The 21087-nt window shown below is 44.2% G+C and overlaps 2 protein-coding genes across 2 annotated transcripts in view; one reads left to right on the top strand and one right to left on the bottom strand.

Annotated features, from left to right (window-relative positions):
• The window catches only part of LOC311043906 (nucleotide-binding oligomerization domain-containing protein 1-like), a gene marked incomplete at its 3' end in the record, with an annotated part of 78137 nt that overhangs the window by 41317 nt on the left and 15733 nt on the right, over positions 1–21087 (bottom strand). The gene's annotated exons all lie outside the window — the stretch shown is intronic.
• LOC311043168 (uncharacterized protein) lies at positions 1615–5100 on the top strand (the record flags this gene model as incomplete). The annotated part of the gene is made up of 7 exons (XM_084054352.1): positions 1615–1735; positions 2016–2314; positions 2432–2522; positions 2641–2757; positions 3249–3324; positions 3455–3712; positions 4901–5100. Exons 1-7 carry the CDS (start codon positions 1646–1648, stop codon positions 5098–5100), a joined length of 1131 nt encoding a protein of 376 aa, XP_083910478.1. The 5' UTR covers positions 1615–1645.

Raw genomic sequence — 21087 nt, 5'->3', positions numbered from 1 at the left:
ATGATAATCTAAATCTATGAAGTAACTAGTAACTAAAGTTTTCAAATAATTGTAGTGGAGTAAAAGTACAATAGAAGTAAAAGTACTGAAAATTGGAAATACTTCAGTAAAGTAAAAATACCTCATTGTTACATACATTTTTATTTGTACAGTACTTTAGTAAATGTACTGAGTTACTTTACACCACTGCTATTCAATGTCTGATATCCTATGTACATTTAGTATCATGTGTAGTATGTGATCTATTTGCAGGCTCATGTGCAAATTAAAATGTTACAAATTGTTATCCACATGCAAATGCTTGAGGTACAAGAATGTCATTGTCTAATGCAAGCTGTTTCCTAAGTCAGTGGCTCTCATTGTAATGTCAATGACATGTTAGGCTGCAGACCCCATTTGAAAATATTTTGTACTGTAGACTATCTTGTCATGTACAATCAGGGTTCCTACACAAGTATGGAAAGTCTGTAATAAGTGTTTTTCATGGTGTTTCTTTGGAGCAGGCAGCAAATGTTTTTTTTTACCACTGTGTAAGAGCATAGGCCAGAGTGAGATTGATTCATTGAAAGCAAGGTTATGATCAGATCAAGTAGATTGCATATGAGCATCCCTTAGTTCTGCTACTGTAGTGTAGGGGTTGAAGATATACAATTATTTCCAATATTTGAAAAGGTTGAGAACTACTGAGCTAGTCCGTGCCCTGCCTGCGGTCTAGGTGTTGGAAGTGTAATTAATAATAATGGTGAAATAAAACTTTTTCTCATTTTAATGGGTACCTCCTGGAACCCACTATGAGAACCACTAGTGACACACTGTAAACACTGAATTCTCCTTTTTTTTAACAACAGACGCTTCAAAGCCACTCTGCGACTCCTGACGTGACAGAGGAGCCCATGATGATGGAGGAGGAGGAAGCTGGTCCATCATCTGAACCCTCTCTTCCACCCTCTGAGCCACACAGGGAACACAAGGCAACTCAGTATAGTTACCGGAGACCACCACACCGTTCTTTGGGTAGGTTTTAATTTGCTTTGCACGTTTTAGCCAACAGTCTTTTTTATAGAGAAGGGTTACATATCAATTATATCAATTGTTGTTTTTTATAGGCATCCAGGTTATCCCCCAGATGTTGTCCTTAGGGACACAGGCAGTCCCCCAAATGGTGTCTGTGGAAACACAGACAGACATTTCAAGCTTTGAGGCCAGTCCGATGCAAAGCCAATGCACCATCTCTCAGAGTGATAGCGAGCAGTCAGGTGAGGGGCCGTGCAACCAATTATAATTGTTATTGATTTGATTAAGCTATCATTTTTTTCCCTACCGAATGAATGATATTAATTGCTTCTAAAATCAGAATGTGTTAATTATGTTGATGAACTAATCGATGTACCGACTAATCATTTCAGCACCAAAGAAAGGTGATGACAATTGGGTTCCAGAGGCTGATGACGAGCTCTTCTCTGAGAACTCTGATGACTCGCCACACCTGGAAGCATCGTCTACCCCTTGGTAAGACACACTACACAGTTACACTAATCTGTTCATGTCACGATACTGACTGTTCAGTCTTAATCAAACTTTTGTTTTTTTTCCTTTATTTTTTCTCAGTGATATCGATAAGTATATAGTGTGTCACAGCCAACTCATGGAGCTGTTTGCCACTTGCCCGAGCTGCTGTGAGGCCACGCAAGCCAGCATACTGAGACAGGAGGGGACATTTGTGAAAATCCAACAGGTAAGATTTTATCTGCACCTGTAGAAAGCTCTGGTGGCGTTTACCCTCTTGGAATGCGTCAATGTCATGCATTGACTTTTCATAGTGGACTTCATGTGTTTTGTCTGATCTTAGTGCAGTTTGAAGCGGGTTATCACTTTGCATTATGCTAGTGCTTTCAATCTGATTTCAGCATAACACCTTATGCTGAATGCTTTTTTCTTCTTTCTCACTTTATTCCTCAGTCATAAGAAAGTACACACAGACAGTACACCACTGATCATTTGAATATTTTTCATAGGTCTGTTCAGCATGTGGATTCAAGAGGGTTTGGCGAAACCAGTCAATGCTGCACAGAAACATGCCTGAGTGCAACCTGCAGCTGAGTGGAGCAGTACACTTTTCAGGGTGTATGCCCCAGCAGACGTTCAGGATGCTCCAGCTATTTGGCCTACAGTGCACCAGCGTGAACACCTACTTCCGCCATCAGCGCTACTACACCATTCCCACCGTCATCCAGGCCTGGCAGAGCCAGCAAGCCAGTATCCTCAGTGAGCTGAAGGAGATGGAAGGAGGATTGATTCTGTCTGGAGACTGCAGGTTGCTCATTGTTATATTCATCATTAGAATATACACATAAGTACAACATTAATAATTTGTATATTAAGACATTTGGCATCTATCCATAATTTTGCTCTTGCCTTGTGCTTTTTACAGATCGGACAGTCCAGGGCACTGTGCCAAATACGGGACATACTCCCTTATTGAGGACCGGCTGAATAAAGTCATTGACCTTCAGCTTGTACAGGTCTGTTATTCATGCCTCATGTACCTTCTGCCATATCTATGCGGCTACATTCTACTTTGTTTGTGTTTGGGAATCCCATTTGTTTAGGTTTGTTTTTTGTTTGTCTATTGTGCTGCAGAGTTCAGAAGTTGCTAACAGCAACTGGTGTGAGATAGAGGGCCTGCAACGCAGCATCAAGTTACTGAAGGAGCAGGACTTGAAAGTCGCAGTCCTTGTCACCGATAGAAACCGCCAGGTACAAGTCACACACACACACACACACACACATACACATACACATACACATACACATACACATACACATACACATAGCATACACATACACATACACATACACATACACATACACATACACACACACACACACACACTTTCTCTGGTGATAAAAGTCATGGGGGATATTGGTGTAAACTAAGGGAGGCCACGTCAAGGGTAACCAAATAAATGTTGGCAGTGGAATTGGGGATATTTACCTCTGAAAGCTGTTGAATAAAGTCTCCTGTGTTTATAAGATGGCAATTTGGTTACAATGGGTCTCATGTGGTGATCAACTTGTGGCAATCAAGAAACTGAGAGGGGCTCTGTGGTGATAGTTAAATTACTTTTTGTAGTTTTTTCACTTTAGAAATAGAAATATTTGAATGTGAATACATTTCAAGTTTACTTGAAGGGTTAGTTAACTCATAAATTCTGCCATATATCTGTACAATTCAACCAATTCTGCAGGTAGCAAAATGGGTGAGAGATGTGCTGTGCGTTGAAGGAACACAACACATCTTTGACATCTGGCATATTGCCAAATGTAAGTATGTGTCCTTGAACATGCATGGCTACATGGAAGGCAAGACCAATCACAGTAGTTCAATTTTGTCAGTGCGATTTTAAAGTGTGTGTTTGTGTTTGTGCGTGTGTGTGTTTGCGTGCATTAACAGCCGTAGGCAAGAAGTTGGATGCCCTTTCAAGAGAACGTGACTGTGAGGTTATAAAGCTCTGGAAGCAGTCTTTTGTGAACCACCTCTACTGGACCGCCGGTTCTACTCCCAGTGGCAATGCTGACATGATGGAGGCAAAATGGAGAAGCCTGGTCAATCATGCTCAAGACATACATGAGCATGACACTCCTGCATTCCCTGCCTGTCAGCATGAGCCATTGGATGGAGAGGACAGAAACAAGGAGTGGCTTGAACCAGGTATCTATCACTCAGGAATGTGCACAAGTTCACTTTTTCATGATCTGTTAGTTTGTTGATGGTCTGAATGAATATCCATGTGAATAACCTTTCACAAATATGCACAAAAAAGCATATTATCAGGGAGAGATTGAAAAATCAGTTGATGCTGTATGTGTGCAGGTTCATCAGTAGCTGTTCAACTGGAGGCTCTTGTGAGTCAAAAACTATTCATAAAAGATGTCCGGCAGCTATCTCCCCAAAACCAAACCTACTCTCTCGAGGCGTTCCACTCCCTGATGATCCGCTTTGCCCCAAAGCACACAGGGTTCTCCTTCCTTGGAATGCATAGCAGGTACAGTCAGACTATTGAGGATCAGTGTCGTAAGATAATTTGGTTTTGGCAGTAAAAATGTAAAATTAGAAATTTCAATACATTGAAATTTCAGAATGATTAAGTAAATGTATTTTGAATGAAAAGATCTTATCCTCATTACAGTAGAATAAAGAGTCACCGCACACTCCTGTGTACACAATACGTTTTTGCAATCGGCAGCTACGAGGGTGTGGCGACTCTTATCCCACAGTGTTTATTTTGTTGGCTGGCACCTTGCAAGGACTGGTGTGCACTTGCACCCTTGGTAACTGTGCCTTCATCCTCATCTCTAAATGGAGGAGAGACATGCGCAATCCACAACCAAACTTAGGCAGGTGCTAAGCAAAAAAATATAACATGAAAACTGAACGAGAACGCTTGCACACTGCAGGCTCCAGTTGTATGATTTCTTTTATTACACCTGAGTGCTGCTGTGATGTTTCGGGCTCTCGAAAAATCACAGCAGCACTGTTCTTACAACTGGAGCCCACAGTGTGTGAGCGTTTCAGTTTTCATCCTCATCTCTGACATTAATTCTCATAAAATTATTTCTCATAAAATGTTTCTTCTTTCCATAGGCTCCTTTTAGCAGCTATGCATTACAACCACAATGGGAACAGAACAGTGGCCACTACTAGTGCTGGAGAACCACGCTACGCAGTGTCCTACCCGAGGTTCCGTAAAGGGCAACATGTTGTACATCCCATCAAAGACAAACCATGTTACGGTGTGTGTTCAATAACTATTTGGAATTATCAACAATTTGCATATTTGGAAATACTGCTATACTTTTATAATGTCTGTGTTTCAATATAATGTTCTCTTCTCTTCAGACTATGCATTTCATTTGATGGGCTCCTTGAAGGACCAATATGCCAGAAGTCCATCAGCCCTGAGAGCCGTCAGTGAAGGTTTGGCTGCTGCTGCTCCTCCCCCAATTGCAAGAACCTTCCAACAGGTCGACAAGGCTGAAGCTGTGACCCAGTACCTGACACTAAAGTCCCGCTTTTCTTCTGGCCACCAGGATCGCTAGCTCTGCTGTCTGTGGTGTTGGGCTGATGTTACCTTGAAGGACTTTATATCTGACCCCAGTATCTCTGTCAGAGCGTCTATGACTGTGTGTGGAAAAGAACACCAGGGAATAAGTAGAGGGTTGTTTGTTTAGATTTGACAGAGACAAGATGGGGACTTATTCGTCCTTTTACTCTGTTTTGGGACTTCTCGTCGTGCTCACGTGCACACTGGCGTCTTCCGACGTCTTTGACAGCGTTTTAGGAAAAAAAATCTCGGGGGAAACAAGTTAACAACGCAACACTGACTACAAAACTGAAAAACGTTAATAAAAACAATATGCAAGTATAATCAATCAATCAATTATTCAGCAGTGGTCTCTTCATGTTGTAGTTTAATGGTTCAAGCTGCTCTCATACTCAGAGCCCCTTTTATGCCTGGTGAGTACAGGTGATGGCCCAGAGACCCCCACACCTGGCACTCCTGGCACCCCATGAAGATAAAGGCAAACATTTGCATCACTATAGTATAGGCGACGTCGCTCTGCTGTTTGGATACGGTAGTGATTAGCTGCCTGCCCGCGTGAATGGACGAGGTCCGACGGCCACTATTCTCTTTGGATTTTTTTCACTGCCTGTTTTTCAGTCTTTTACTTTATTTTCTAGGGGAGGCTAGATTTTAGTTGGGCAGGCGGCCGCCTGCCCTGCCTCTATGGTGGGTACGCCACTGACTGTATGCCTGTCAGAGAGGACGTCGTCTGTTTTCTATATGCCAGTTTGTTGGTGACAGCGAAGACCTGAATCAGACCAAAGCTGAGTGCGAATCAACCTGCCGTGAAGCCTACACCCATTCAGATGAGCAATATGCATGTAACCTGTGCTGCCAGAGTCAGCTGTGATGTTTGCTGTACGGAGCCTTTCAAAAAGCTTATCGGACGCTATCAGCGCCGTGACGTCACAGCAGGTTACTTTTCCCTACCTCTCATACACTACAATGGAGTTTGACTAGCGCGGAAAGCCATTTCCTTGATCCAAAATGGACGCCTTACAAGACGAAAATGGATCGTCGGAGAGAGTTTGATGGACCAGCTCCATACAATTTTGAGCCTTTTAGGCAACCGAGACCAGCAGCAGATAACCTCTCCATCTGGTTTCCAGGCAACCATGCTCCTCACTGTATACATCATGGTCATGAACAAATAGCTGAAACCATGTCCCACATGCCATGTATACAGGGGACTCTACATAAGTAGGCATAACAGAATAGTGGATTTGATATCTAAAGATATCACTTCTATTTTCAGGTCCTCCATCATGCTGTATAAGCATTCTACTGTGAAGCCGAGCATGTTTTACCTGTGTAACGATGATTCTGTGTTCTCTAACATTTCAGCTAACACCCCTGATGTCATTGTTGTTAATGAAAACCATAGGGAGGTGTTCATTCTCGAGGTCGGCTGTACTTTTGATTACAGCTTAGAGCAGTGGTAGGCAACAGGCGGCCCGTGGGACAGAACTGGCCCGCCAGGTGCACAGCATTTCTGTGTGCACCTATAACATTTGATTCCACATGCTTTTTCTGTTATACCACATCTTTATGTAGTAACTTTTATAACAATACAGTTATTATTATTGTATATGTTTGTTTGTTGCAAGTTCCACGTCCTAAATTAGCCATTGATTGTGTTCTGGCCCACCATCTAATGTCTTTGAAAAAGTTTGGCCCGAGGTCAAACTTACTTGCCAACCACTGGCTTAGAGTAAGCCTTCCTAACAAATTGCTAAAATATCATCGGCTAGAGCAGACCATCTCTCAGCTAGGCTACAGATGTCAACTTTTGTTTTTTATCTTTGGTAGTCTAGACTCTACACTACCAAATCAGATAATGGGGAAACAGCCAGTTACAAAGTAAATCCTCTACTCTAGACTCTAGAGTACAGGATTTACTTTGTAACTGGCTGTTTCCCCATTATCTGATTTAGCACCCAGACCTGAGACCATCCGTTGTCTAACAACACCCTGGATTTGAAGGTTCCTGTCTGAATCCTTTCGTGCTGCAGATAGCATCTCGCCTTCTGCCAGGAGCGCTCACCCTCAGCTGTTATAGGAAGCCGCTCAATTTTGTTGTTGTCCGCTGTGTTCGACGAGTATGCCATCTTCTGTTTTGTATGTAGCAATGCTCTGCCTTAGATGCACTTTGTAACTGGCTGTTTCCCCATTATCTGACTGCATTGGCAGTGTTTATGTCCTTTGCACATCTTGTACTTATGTTTATGTGGACATAAATACATATTTCAAAAGTGTGTCTGTGATAAATGTTTTCTTCAACTCAGTCTATATCTTGCGTTTGGCTTCCCATGTTGATAACATTACTTGTGTTGTGAAAGCAACTGCTCTTTAGGTAAGCACTTTGACATAAATGCTACTTCTTGATATCTGTCAATGACATGTATTTACATTTTGACAACCTGATCTGTAAGTAGAAGAAAAGATTGAATGTTGACTATACTACACATGACCGTTTACTGTGTAAGAAGCAAATGAGTAAATCATTGTGTTTTTAATCAAAACCCTGCATGGTTATTTATGACTTGTTATGCTATAGCAAGTCCAATTGTATTGCCTTAATCCATATGGTCAATCTGTAATAAATGATAACACAGATGGCATATAGTATATCATATCTTTGACAATAGTGACCAAATGTTTTTGGCATCTAAAGAAGAAAAACATGAATACTGTCAATTCAATTCAATAACTTTATTGGCTCAAGTCTGGCCATGAGAAGCCTCTGTAGTTTCCACCTGCCTCTGGAAACGTCTGTCTGATGGCGTGGACTACACAGGCAGGTACGACCCTCCTACTGTGGCGACCAAGTTTACTATAAGCCCAGCGAACCATCTGTCTGTATGCTGTGTAGCGGTATTGGCTGGAAGAGAGAGATAGATTGTGCTTTATTAATCCTGCAAGGGAAATTCAGGTGTCATAGCACTGCAGTAGGCATGAAATACAGGTCATGTTCATTTCAGGTGCGTCATAAAACTTCATAAAATATTGTACAACTTACTCAAAAGTCCTGAGGGTGAGTGCTCCATGCTCCTGGCGGAAGGCGAGATATGCTATCTGCAGCACGAAAGGATTCAGACAGCAACCTTCAAATCCAGGGTGCTGTGTTAGACACCGGATGTTCTCAGGTCTGGGTGCTAAATCCTCTACAAGCTTCCAATAGGGCTGCCTCTCTCTGCAACACACGCTCTCGATACCAGTGGGCATGGGTTGACATTCTCCACACAGACACCTGAGTTCAAAGACAGAAAAAAGAAAAGGTCACCGAACAAGTAGTAGCCCTACCAATGAAACCAACTGGCCACTTGCGGGTCTGTTTCCATTTGTACAATGTCAGAGTGATTAACGTGATTTGAAATAGCAGATTGGAGACCTAGATAGAACATTATATCAATGGGGTCTGTGGCCTGATGCATATCAAACTGGGGGTCCTTGAAATTAAAAAATACTGATGAGTTATTTAGGCTATATAACAACCTGGACTATTCTATTAGCAACAGCATTCAAGTAACAATCAACATATTTGTAGGCTACTTTCTTTGTGAAATAAAAAAAAAGGTCAGAGGCATGATTCTCATACTTTTAATAAGGTTGACAGTGGTGTAAAGTAACTAAGTACATTTACTCAAGTACTGTAGTACAATGTTGAGGTATTTTTTACTTTACTGGAGTATTTCCAATTTTCAGTACTTTTACTCCACTGTATCTCAGAGGTAAATATTGTACTATTTTTGAAAACTTTAGTTACTAGTTACTTTGTAGATTTCGATTATTATTACAAAACATAACTAACCACTTCAGCCCTACAAGCACTTGTGAGCTTGTAGATCTGCTATTTTCAAACGATTTATCAAAAACATTTTGTTCTTGTGAAATGGGACATTCTGCACCATGAGTACTTTTACTTTTGGTACTTTCAAGTACATTTTGACAGTACTTTTGTACTTTTACTCAAGTACATTTGACTTGTAACAGAGTATTTCTGCATTGCAGTATTGATACTTTTACCTAATTAATACATGTGAGTACTTTTTCCAGCACGTTATTGATACAATGCAACGTTAGGCTATACTGTTGATAATGGCGTTTGTTTACCATGACGTCTGGCCGATCCTCCACATGTTGTTGTTTCCCCATGCCTCCATCTCCTGGCGATATCGAGGTCTGACTGGATCTGCATCTGCTGCTGCTCTCGGCTGTCTTACAGGCTCGAAATTGTATGGGGCTGGCCCATCAAAGTCTCTCTGACGATTGAAACCATTCTCGTCCTGTAAAGCGTCCATTTTGGATCAAGGAAATGGCTTTCCGCGCAAGTGAAACTCCAGTGTAGTGGATGAGAGGTAGGGAAAAGTAACCTGCTGTGACGTCACGGCGCTGATAGCGTCTGATAAGCTTTTTGAAAGGCTCCGTACATGTTTTTCGTGCGTGGACACTTTTAACCCTTTCTGAGCGGTATTTCCGGCGTAAAATGGAAAAAAATAAATATTGAAATTAGATACCAGTGATGTAAACTACACATAATTGAAGAATAGGGTTTAACCTGAAAGTTGGCCTTTAACAGGACAGACCTAAAAAAGGTATTTCCCAAATTCCACCAGCACGTCACCTGCAGTACCCGTGGTGACAATATTCTTGACCACTGCTACACGCCCTTCAAGGATGGATACAAAGCCCTCCGCCGCCCACCGCTAGGAAGCTCTGACCACCACGCCATCCAGCTGCTACCTGCCTACAAACAGAGGCTAAAAAGGGAGCCGGTCGCTGAGAAGGAAATCCGAATCTGGTCCGAGGACACAGACGCTATGCTACAATCCTGTTTCTACCAGACTGACTGGGGGATGTTTAAGAACGCCGCTGGGAATAACATCAACGAACTCTCAGACTCAGTCACTGGCTTTATCAGTAAGTGCATAGACGACATAGTCCCAAAAAAGACAGTTCGGATCTATCCCAATCAGAAACCATGGATGAACAGCGAAGTACGTGTACACATGCACGCACGGGATGCTGGTTTCAAATCTGGCGACGTGGAAACGCGTAACACGACGCGCGCGGCCCTAAACAGCGCCATCAGGAAAGCGAAAAAGGCCTACACTGAAAAGATGCAAGACCAACTCAGCAATGGCAACATCAGGAGCACGTGGCAGGCGGTACACACCTTGACAGACTGCAAAACAAGAACCAGAAGCGAGGTGAACCCGCCTGCCTCCCTCCCCAACGAACTGAACACTTTCTATGGCCGGTTTGAGATCAGCTCCAACCGCGGCAGCCAAGCGGGAGCATCAGCAACACCAGCAGAGGAGAACCCTCTAATCATCTCGGAGAGAGAAGTGCGTACAGCCTTTGCACGGGTCAACATCCACAAGGCAGCCGGACCTGATGGAATCCCAGGCCGGGTCCTTAAGGCATGTGCAGACCAGCTGGCGGGTGTCTTCGCTGACATCTTTAACCTCTCCCTCTCCCAGGCTGTGGTCCCTGCAGGGTTCAAAATGTCAACCATTGTGCCCATTCCCAAAAAGGCCAGAGTGACATGCCTGAATGACTGGAGACCTGTCGCTCTCTCACCCCGATCGTCAGCAAGTGCTTTGAGAAACTGGTGAGGGAATACATCAGCTCCACGCTACCTGCCTCGCTGGATCCGTGGCAGTATGCATACCGCAAAAACAGATCCACCGACGACGCTATTGCCATGGCTCTCCACACCGTCCTTTTGACATGGACAACAAGCTGCTGAAGGACAAATATGTACGTATGCTGTTCGTGGACTACAGCTCAGCATTCAACACCATTGTCCCAGCAATACTTGACAAAAAGCTCAGAGACCTAGGGCTACACCCAAGCATGTGCGACTGGATACAGGACTTCCTGTCCAACCGACATCAGGTGGTGAGAATGGGCAGCATCACATCTGACCCCCTGACCCTCAACACCGGAGCACCCCAGGGATGCGTGCTGAGCCCTCTCCTCTACTCCCTGTACACGTATGACTGCATAGCCACACATGTCTCCAACACCATCATAAAGTACGCGGACGACACGACAGTGATAGGCCGAATCGTAAACAACGACGAGTCTGACTACAGAGATGAGATCAACTCACTGGCGCTCTGGTGCCGGGAGAACCACCTCGCTCTCAACGTCGACAAGACCAAAGAACTGATCGTGGACTTCAGGAGGCCACGGAGAGACCATGCGCCCATCCTCATCGACGGTGCTGCAGTGGAAAGGGTCAGCGAGTTCAAGTTCCTCGGAGTACACATCGAGGAGGACCTTAAATGGGAGACGCACACCACACACGTGAAGAAAAAGGCTCAGCAGAGACTGTACTGGCTCCGCCGCCTGAATAAGCTTGGAGTAGGACAGCGCATCCTCAAGCTGTACTACAACAGTTCGGTTGAAGGCGTCCTAACAGGCTGCATCACGGCCTGGTACGGGAACTGCACTGCCCGAGAGAAGACCAACCTACAGCGAGTAGTGCGATCGGCAGAGCGAATAATGGGAAGCGAGCTCCCAGCGCTTCAGGATCTGTACAAGAAGCGGTGCATGGTCAAAGCCAAGCGCATCATCAAGGACAAGTACCACCCAAGTCACAGACTGTTCAGAACCCTACAACGACCGCGCAAGGGCAAGGGGACATACCGCAGTATCAAGAGTTCCACCACCAGGTTCTGGAATAGTTTTAACCCGGCTGCTGTCAGAATGCTGAATGGAGCATGAGCCCTTTTTTTCAGCAGCCTGACAACAGGCGGTACTGCCCAGCTTGTTGCAGACTTTTCTGGTTCTTCCTGAACACACCTGTGGATTATTATACCAGGAAAAATGACTTGGACTTATGAGGAATCATACCAGCGGAAAAAAGACCCTTCAGGTGTACGTACAGTTTGTGACAAAAGCTTTAGTCAAAATGCTAATCTTAAGAAACACATGTTGATACACAGGCTTTAATTGTACTCTTTGTGGCAAAAGCTTTAGTCAAAATGCTAAAGATTACTTTTTGTTGCTCTCCTTCATGGAGCTACTTGCGGATTATACCAGGGTCAGTCCATCCTTAGGTGGACTGACCACCTGCAGTTATATTATACCTCTATGGTTGCTATAGGAAGACAGAGGGGGCGGAGTTTCAACACCCGAAGCTCATCCCCATTGGTCGTTACAGCTGCCATATGGATTATAGCATGAGCCCTGGGGTCCCTGGGCTCTTCCCCCCATCCCTGTGAGGAAGACAGAGGGGGCGGAGCGGTGAAATCACACCAAACGGTGAAAAATAAATTCTTTCTGACACCGCTAGCCTGGATGCTTAAGACCAGATTTTTGAAAAATGTGGACACGGCTGACAAAAGCACCATTTTTTTTTTACATGTTCTCCATCACCTTAAGTTTCATTTTGGAAGGGGAGCCACACCATCAAGATGGCAGAAGGCGGCCATCTTGGATTACAAAGATGGCCACCATGCAATATATATAAAAGCCAATATCTCAGCTTCCAAGCCACTTAGAAGGTCAATCTTGGTGTCAAAATATACATTTTCTGGGACAACGAATGCAATAAAACTATAGGGAATATCAATAAGTGACTAATTCAGCCAATATTAGATAATTTGGTAAATTCTGGCAAAATATGTACACAACTATGCCCGATGGATTCCTGTCCACATCCGCGACATGGAAAGCTTGCCAACGTCCATTCATGAGGAATTTGCAGAACATAGTCATTGGGTTGTTCCCAAGACCACAAACAGATTCTCAAGCATACCAATAGACCAGGCTCAGGAGCAGAATAATGATCTGGTGAAGGGCTCTGGAGGTGCAGTCGGACTGACCGAGAATCCTTCCGCATTCAAGAGGTGGATGATCGCAGGGTCTGAACAAGCGCGACTCCTAAAAGAGTTTGAGCATGAGTATGAATTAGAAAAAGGAAATAAACAACGCCACCATGAAGAAGGAATGGCTACACAAAAGACATTCAAAGAGCAAACACTAGCACTTGTGAACACCATCAGTGGGATGGGCAATCCGTTCCTAGATGATAGCCACGAGCTTCTAATGTTGGACACACGAAATGTGATTGACGAGTCAGTGGTTAACACAGTCCGCACTGTGGAATCAGTGGGCAGAGAACAGTACAACAAGTACCATAAGACAGTGATCATGGACCGCACACACTCCATTCATGAGCCCATCAAAAAGAACTCGCTGCCTCTCTTCAGATGCCCGACACTCAAGATCAAGACCAAGCAGGCAGGGCAGATCTCCATGTTGAAAGATGATGTGGCACTCTTCTCCCGGTTATATATAGCCATGCAACACAGAGAGGGGAACATGAGCACCTTCTTTAAACATGAAAACCACCCATACCCTCCCTCTCTATCTGACAGAGGGAAACTACGGCTGGGAAAGAAGTCAGATCTGCTAAATATTCTGACACAGAAGACACAAGAAGAACCTCCAGCTACGTTTGATGTCAACATACTCGATGGAGCTGCTGTGGTGCACTTCCTGTCCACTACCAACATTACCACATTTGACGAATATGCCAGTTGTGTCTTTGTTTTGTATGATAAGACAAGTGATTTGGAATCTGTCAATGAAGCACGGCGAGAGTTGTTCTGCCAGAAGAACAAAACGATGGAACACATTCCACCAACGCAAGATTCACTGTTGCAACACGTGAAGCGAGTTGCCTACCAGTCTGGGATCTGGGCCACGTCTGAACTGGCCCAGCAGCCGACACCCAGTCCAGAAGGATGGGGATGGACATTTGATGACAACAACCAGGTCTGGCTTCCTGTGTGGAGCATTCTACCGATGGCGTCAAAAGCCTGCAATGAACTGGCCAAGTGCGGTTGTAAACGTGGTTGTGGTGCAAGGTGCTCATGCAAGAAGGCACACTGGAATTGCACAGATCTTTGCAGTTGTCAATGTGACAGATAATTTGAATGTCAATTCATTTCATGCTCCATGTGTCTGACTGCTAACCGAGTTGAAAATGATGTAAATATGTTGCTAGAATGACCATATTTATTTGATCTTGGCACAAATAAACATCTAGTGGTATTCTCGATAGCTTTATTGCATTCCTTGACCCAGAAAATGTATATTTTGACACCAAGATTGACCTTCTAAGTGGCTTTTAAGCCGAGATATTGGCACTTATAGATATTACATGGTGGACATCTTTGAAATCCAAGATGGCCGCCTTCTGCCATCTTGATGACGTGGCTCCCCTTCTAAAATGAAATTTATGGTGATGGAGAGCATGTAGAAAAAAATTGGCGCTTTTGTCAGCCGTGTCCACATTTTTTTGTTAACAGCCCTCACTACGCAGGTCGGCGCAGGGTAAAACAGCGCCACTCTGGCCATTTTTTCGGCCTCATCGTAAATATCTAAGACTTGCCCCTTGGTTTGAATGGGGGACTATAAGGGGGCGTGGCTACATGGTTGGGGGTCCCCGGACCCCCAACACCCAAAGTCTTTGATAACCAGTTGGACGTGTGGCCGGTGAGAGAAGAAACCGGATCTGTATACGTTAACATGGGTGTGAATGGGGGACTATAAAGGGGCGTGGCTACGTGGTTGGGTGTCCCCGGACCCCCAACACCCAAAGTCTTTGATAACCAGTTGGCCGTGTGGCCGAAGAGAGAAGAAAACGGATCTGTAACCGTTAACATGGGTTTGAATGGGGGACTATAAGGGGGCGTGGCTACGTGTTTGGGGGCGTGGCCACGTGGTTGGGGGTCCCCGGACCCCCAAACTCTTTGATAACCAGTTGGCCGTGTGGCCGATGAAAGGAGAACACATCCGGGTCCATTTCAATGTAACCTTTAACATGGATGTGAATGGGGGACTGAGGATGATGATGATGATGATGAAGAGTGGTTTTGTGAGAATGAGTCTGAATTTGGGACTGAAAAGGGGCGCGGCTATGTGGTTTTGCTAATTACGTTGTCGTGGTAACGCGAAACGGCGAGAAAAGTAATACGGTAAGTGGGCCGGTTGTCCCGCACGTTTCGGTGTATACATTGCCACTAACGGGTAAACCATGTGGGAGGAGAAACGTTTTGCGCGGTACGTGCGGCCAAAAGGGGCGGAGTTTCGCTGTTTTTTGCTAATAACGTTGCAGTGGTAACGCGTAATGGCGAAAAACTTCCGAGCACACTATTCCCGGCCAGGCCGCACGTTTTGATGTATATATTGTTGCGGTGGTGTAAACCGTGCGGCAGTTAAGGACGGACGAAATTTGCGGCGGTAAATAAATATTATTAAGTATGGCGGAATACAACAAGTGTTGCCTTGCCATTAACATGGCAGGCACACTTAATGATATTTAATATCATATTTTTTATGTCCCTCAAACGTTTTTCAAAAGGTTTGAGCCTAAATCAAGCCTCAGATATACTCATTCCAACTAACTTCTCTCTGGCTTATAAAGCAGCTTTCACCTGCAATACCACATTGTCCTGTTTGGCATGGGGCGCTATTGATCCAGTTTGTATGCATGTTATCTCCTGGTTCTGTGTGGAAAACGTAAAAAAATAAATAAATAAATAAAAACAAAATATATATATATTTTTTTGGGGGTTGGAACTGAAAAACAGGAGGAATTGTTCCCTGACGTGACGTAGGCAGGGGGACCAAATCAGTTTGGCCTGTTTTTAGACCAATTTACAGAAAACCCCAGATTTGCTGAGTGTTCAAACTGGGGTATTATTTAGGATAGAAGAGAGGTAGGGGAGACCAAAAACACACAAAAAAAGAAGAAAAAGTTCAAATTCATGGTGTAGTCCCTTTAACTCTTTGAACGCCATCAAGCTCACACGCAACGTGTTGTGAGCTTGTATATCTGCTATTTTTATTACGGGGCGGCAGTGGCTCAGGGGTAGAGTGGCCGGGTAGAGTGAACTGGAAAACCACAAGGTTCCCAGTTCGATCCCGGGCTGGGGCGCTCCCCTAGAGTTAGTGTCGAAGTGTCCTTGAGCAAGATGCTGAACCCCTAATTGCTCCCGATGAGCAGGTTGGTGCCTTGCATGGTTTCCTCCGCCATCGGTGTATGAATGAGTGTGTGAATGGGTTAATGGCACAATCAATGTAAAGCGCTTCGGACAGAAGCGCTATATAATGCACCATTTACCATTTTATTTATTACACCTCGAAGTTGTATTATCATTTTACCTCTTAGCATTTACATCATAAGTCATGGACCAGCCTGAGACATGCTGGGAGTGTAAATAATGATGATTTTGATCATATTTACCAAATTATTTCATATTTTACTCCTGTGATTTCAGAAGGGGAGATGGAGGGGGAGGAGGACGAGTCGTGTACCGTACCACCTCTTGGCAGGGGCAAGAAAGGTAAGAAAAACGTTTTTGTGCTGAATAGTTCAAACTGTGACACTGACAGACAATAGTATTTATATTTATACTGGAAGCAAGCTAATTATCCATCACTTACCACACAAATGAAAAAATATGTATTGCAAATAGTAATTATGTATTCCTATAATTTACAGGTCGCAAACAGAGCAGAGGTGCAGCTTGTGACAGGGCCGGTCGTAGTTTTGATTGATTGATTGATTTTTTTATTAGGCAAAAAATGTAAAACAGGATGGAAACAGGCCTATAGTTGCCAGGTTCTAATTTGCTTCCTTTTTTATGCAGAGGGATTACTCTTGCCAACTTGAAATCTTGTGGAACGTGACACTGGCTGATGGATAGGTTTGTGATTTGGGCTACTATGGGGGCAATAGCAGCTGCGTCTCTGAGGAATCTGGTGGGGATATTGTCAAGGCCGGTGGCCTCGTTTGGCTGGAGGGCGAATAGTTTTTTCTGCACTACTACTGTAGTAGAGGTGCAGGACGTGGCGGAAACAGTGGAGTTCCAGCTGCAGCTCCATGGAAGGAGGAAAACGACGACTTATTTCCAAGAGACATTCCCTTCACTGCAGACCCTGGACCTCGCGGTGCTGCTGCTGCTCTTGACTCTGTGGAGCCAGTGGACTTCCTGGAGCTTTTCCTGAATGAGGAGATCCTGGAGCATATTGTCACTCAGACAAACCAAACAGTGCATAGCAGCCATCAAAACCATTCTCCCTCATGGAAGACATCATGCATGGAAACCTATTGACCTGTTCAAACTGAAAACATTCTTAGGTCTACATTTTCTCACTACTGTTGTCCATAAGCCGGAGCTGGAGATGTAATGGTCTACAGAGGAAATCTTGGCGACCCCCTTTTTCAGCAAAACCATGAGTCGAAACAGTTTTCAACTTGTTTGGAGATTCCTGCATTTCATTGACAATACCATTCCTATAGTTGTACCAGAAAATGGTGAAAAAGACAAGATGTTCAAAATCCGCCCAGTTTTGGATTTCATTGTCTCCAAATTTCGAGACATGTACCAACCACACCAAAACATTTCTATTGACGAAGGTACACTGCTGTTTTGTGGGCGGCTGAATTTCAAAGTGTACAATCCCCAGAAACCTGTGAAATATGGCATAAAATCATATATCCTGTGCGATTCTGAGAATGGATATTGCTTCAATATGAGGCCATACTGCGGAGAATATATTCCCTTGGTTGACACAGTGGTCTTCCTTTTAGATGGCTTAGCCGGTTCTGGCCACAGATTGTTTATGGACAACTTTTATAACTCTGTAGGCATGTGTGACAAACTGCTTAGTCTCCAGACCCATGTTTGTGGTACACTGAGACTGAACCGAGGCGAACTACCATTCATCCGACAGCTCGCTAATGCTGACCTGGGAGTTGGGGATGTCGTTGCAAGGCACAACGACAAGGTGATGGTCTTGGCGTGGCGGGACAAGAGCATCGTGAGAATGGTCTCCACTTTCCATCAGAACGAGCAGGAGAACGTCACAGTGTGGCAGAGAGGCAAGAAGAAGGGTGATGCGAGTGTGCAAGTGGAGAAATCTAAGCCCTCTTGTATTGTGTCAAGACGAGGTGGTTCTGTAAACGCTGCAAAGTGTCCATGCACCCGGGGGAGTGTTACGCACAGTACCACTCGGATCCACACTACTCAGCTCACTGAATAGAACACTACTCATGTACACTACTGAATAGAACTGTCATGTATACAAATCTTTTGAAGATGGCAGATCTACAAGTTCAAGGCGATGCGTTCTGAGCTTGTAGATCGGCTATTTTCAAATAGCCAAGTGTATATAGGGTTGAGTAATAGTAACTAAAGTTTTCAAATAATTGTTGTGGAGTAAAAGTACAATGTTTGTCTCTGAGATGTGGTGGAGTAGAAGTACAACGCTTGTCTCTGAGATGTAGTGGAGTAAAAGTACAATGTTTTGTCTCTGACTGTGACACATGACTGACAGCTCATTTGACAGCCCCAGGAAAGTGTGTGCAGGGAACTTTCAATCTAATCTAATGCTGGGGTCCAGGGTCTGCAGCGAAGGGAATGTCTCGATATTTTGTGTAATTTTACAGCCCAATCTCAATGGGCTTTTTACACAAAAAGTATGCCTGGAAAAGGATGGCTTTGGCCGTTTTTAGCCCAAGGAGTGGTTTTGGTGCAAAACAAATGCTTGCAATGGATTCAGAATCATAAAAACACCCTAGTTTGACCCCTCACATGCTACTTAAAACAGAATTAAATTTTAAAACAAATTCCCCACGTTATGGTGGGTACTGCAACTTTCAGGAGCTGTCAAAAAATCTCCTAGGCAAACTGCATTTCAGTCTTTGTGAGTTGAGTTACTAGACACTTTTACAAATACATTGGTGAAGATTTTTTTTGGTAAGGAATTTATTCTAAGATGTTTTTAATATCCCCTGACTAGTGGGCTGACCCTTTACTGAAAAACTCTGGCAGTCAAAGAGTTAAAGGATTCCCCGGTAGGAGACTTGAGTTGTCTCCTACCGGTCATCAAATTAATGGCTCAGGAATGCGACAAAAACTACAAAGTCTCCATGAATTCAAGGCTTCATTGGGTGAGTAATTGATAGAAAATACGTATTTTTTGGGGGGAACTACTCCTTTAATGAACTAAGCACCTATATCCTATAATACATTTCTAAACCCAAAACCCCCCAAAAAAAACTGCCACTGTGTGGGACTAAACACAAAAACAACATATCAATGTCACTAACAAGACACGCCACAACGTGCAGAATTACTACGCGCAGTCTGTAGGCCACTTCATACTGCTCAGCACACATCTGCCCCCTCGCAGCATAATTAATTGCGGCCAACACAAACTCACAACATTACAGTCGGCCATGTTGTTCCTTAGCGTCATCGCCGACCACCGCCCAACGAGACCCAAGTGAGGTCAGACAACACACTCCATATTTGGGCATAGCTCCATTGGGAACATCTCCTATTATGGCTTTATATATTATAGAGACCAACAAACACAAAGCACCGCGCAGCGGATAGGGGGGAGGGGCGCGCAGTGCCCCGACCCTCTAGTTGTCTACAATATTAAATCCCTAGCTTTATATTTCACATTTATAATCAATTCAAATTACCTTCGCCTACACAAAGTCAGTCAGGCTAAACACGTACTCAAATTGGCCCTGATTCACTAAGCAATTTATGACCATATTTTGATCGTTCCGGATTTTAAGACAATTCCTACACTAGCAGTCAGATTCATTCATGTTTTTTGTAGGTGATTTGAGCGTGAGGTGCGCCCGTTCTCAAGTCAGCCCCGAGGCTGTCTTACCAGGGAGCAAAGCTGTGCATATGTGGTTAGAATGCTTTATTCTTCATGCAAAATAAATTACAACAGTGACAAACCTAAAAAAAAATAGTACTGTATGTGCCCAACATTTGTCAACACATATACATAAAAAATAAAAAATATGTCAAACGATGTATTGCTTGTAGCCGATGCATACTAGACCATAGGTCTAGACATTCCACCACTCCCCCCCCCCCCCCCCCCCCCCCCCCCCTAGGCTATCAGTTGCATTTAGAGCTGAATTATTAGGTCCCTCAGAGTGTTTGCCAGTGTCGCCCTAGGCTGCTCTAGCGCGTCTGGTATCTGGTCTAGAGGGGCGGGTTCAAAATCTCCGGAAAATAATTCTGCGGGATCCCATTGGCAGGGAAATTCTGACTCAATTAGGATATTCTGACTCAGAATCAGCCATCAGCAGACAGCAGAAGCCAGTTGTCGAAGTCAAGAAAGTAATCCATTAACCATGCAAGTTTAACGTCAGCAAACTAAATAATGACGCTTCATTGGGTGATGATGGGATATGTTGCGTGCAGTGTTGAGCAATAATAAAATAAGTGCTTTACATTACAATGTTCTTCACACACATATTCACACACACACACACACACACACACACACACACACACACACACACACACACACACACACACACACACACACACACACACACACACACACACACACTCTCTCTCATACATTCACACAGACACACACACACACACACACACACACACACACACGCGCGCGCGCGCGCACGCACGCACGCACACGTAATTTGTAGGCGACACGTACAAATTCAACATTCGCGTTTTACATTTGGAAGCCGGCACGTGCCAAAGCGAGAAGATGAGCAATTTGTTGGTTTATATTTGGAACGGCTGACTAATGATTTAGTTGTAGTTCAAGTCAGTGATCCGCCCTGGGCCATTCAACGTTTCATTTATGTGATTATAGGCTGCTTTGATGATGTACTAGTCATTATATGTATAGACTGAAGCCGCTTAGGAGAAGTGATGAAGTCGGCATTTCAGCCTGATGTCTTCTGAATCATCTGGGTGCTCAGGGCTTCATTTGTGCCGGAGCTCGACTCCAGAACCTGCCTGCTGCGCTCCGGGAAATCTAGTACTGTAGGTGTTCTGTCACCTCATGTCGCCCATGTGAGGGCCACGTCGCAACCTGAACTCTAGATGTGAGGGCCACTGCTATTTTTGGCTAATGTTGGCCTTAG

The sequence above is a fragment of the Gymnoscopelus microlampas genome (genome assembly GCF_963454915.1).
Source record: "Gymnoscopelus microlampas genome assembly, chromosome: 4".
Classification (NCBI taxonomy): domain Eukaryota; kingdom Metazoa; phylum Chordata; class Actinopteri; order Myctophiformes; family Myctophidae; genus Gymnoscopelus; species Gymnoscopelus microlampas.
Note: the sequence above shows the minus strand (reverse complement) of the source record. Positions and strands in the feature narration are given on the sequence as shown.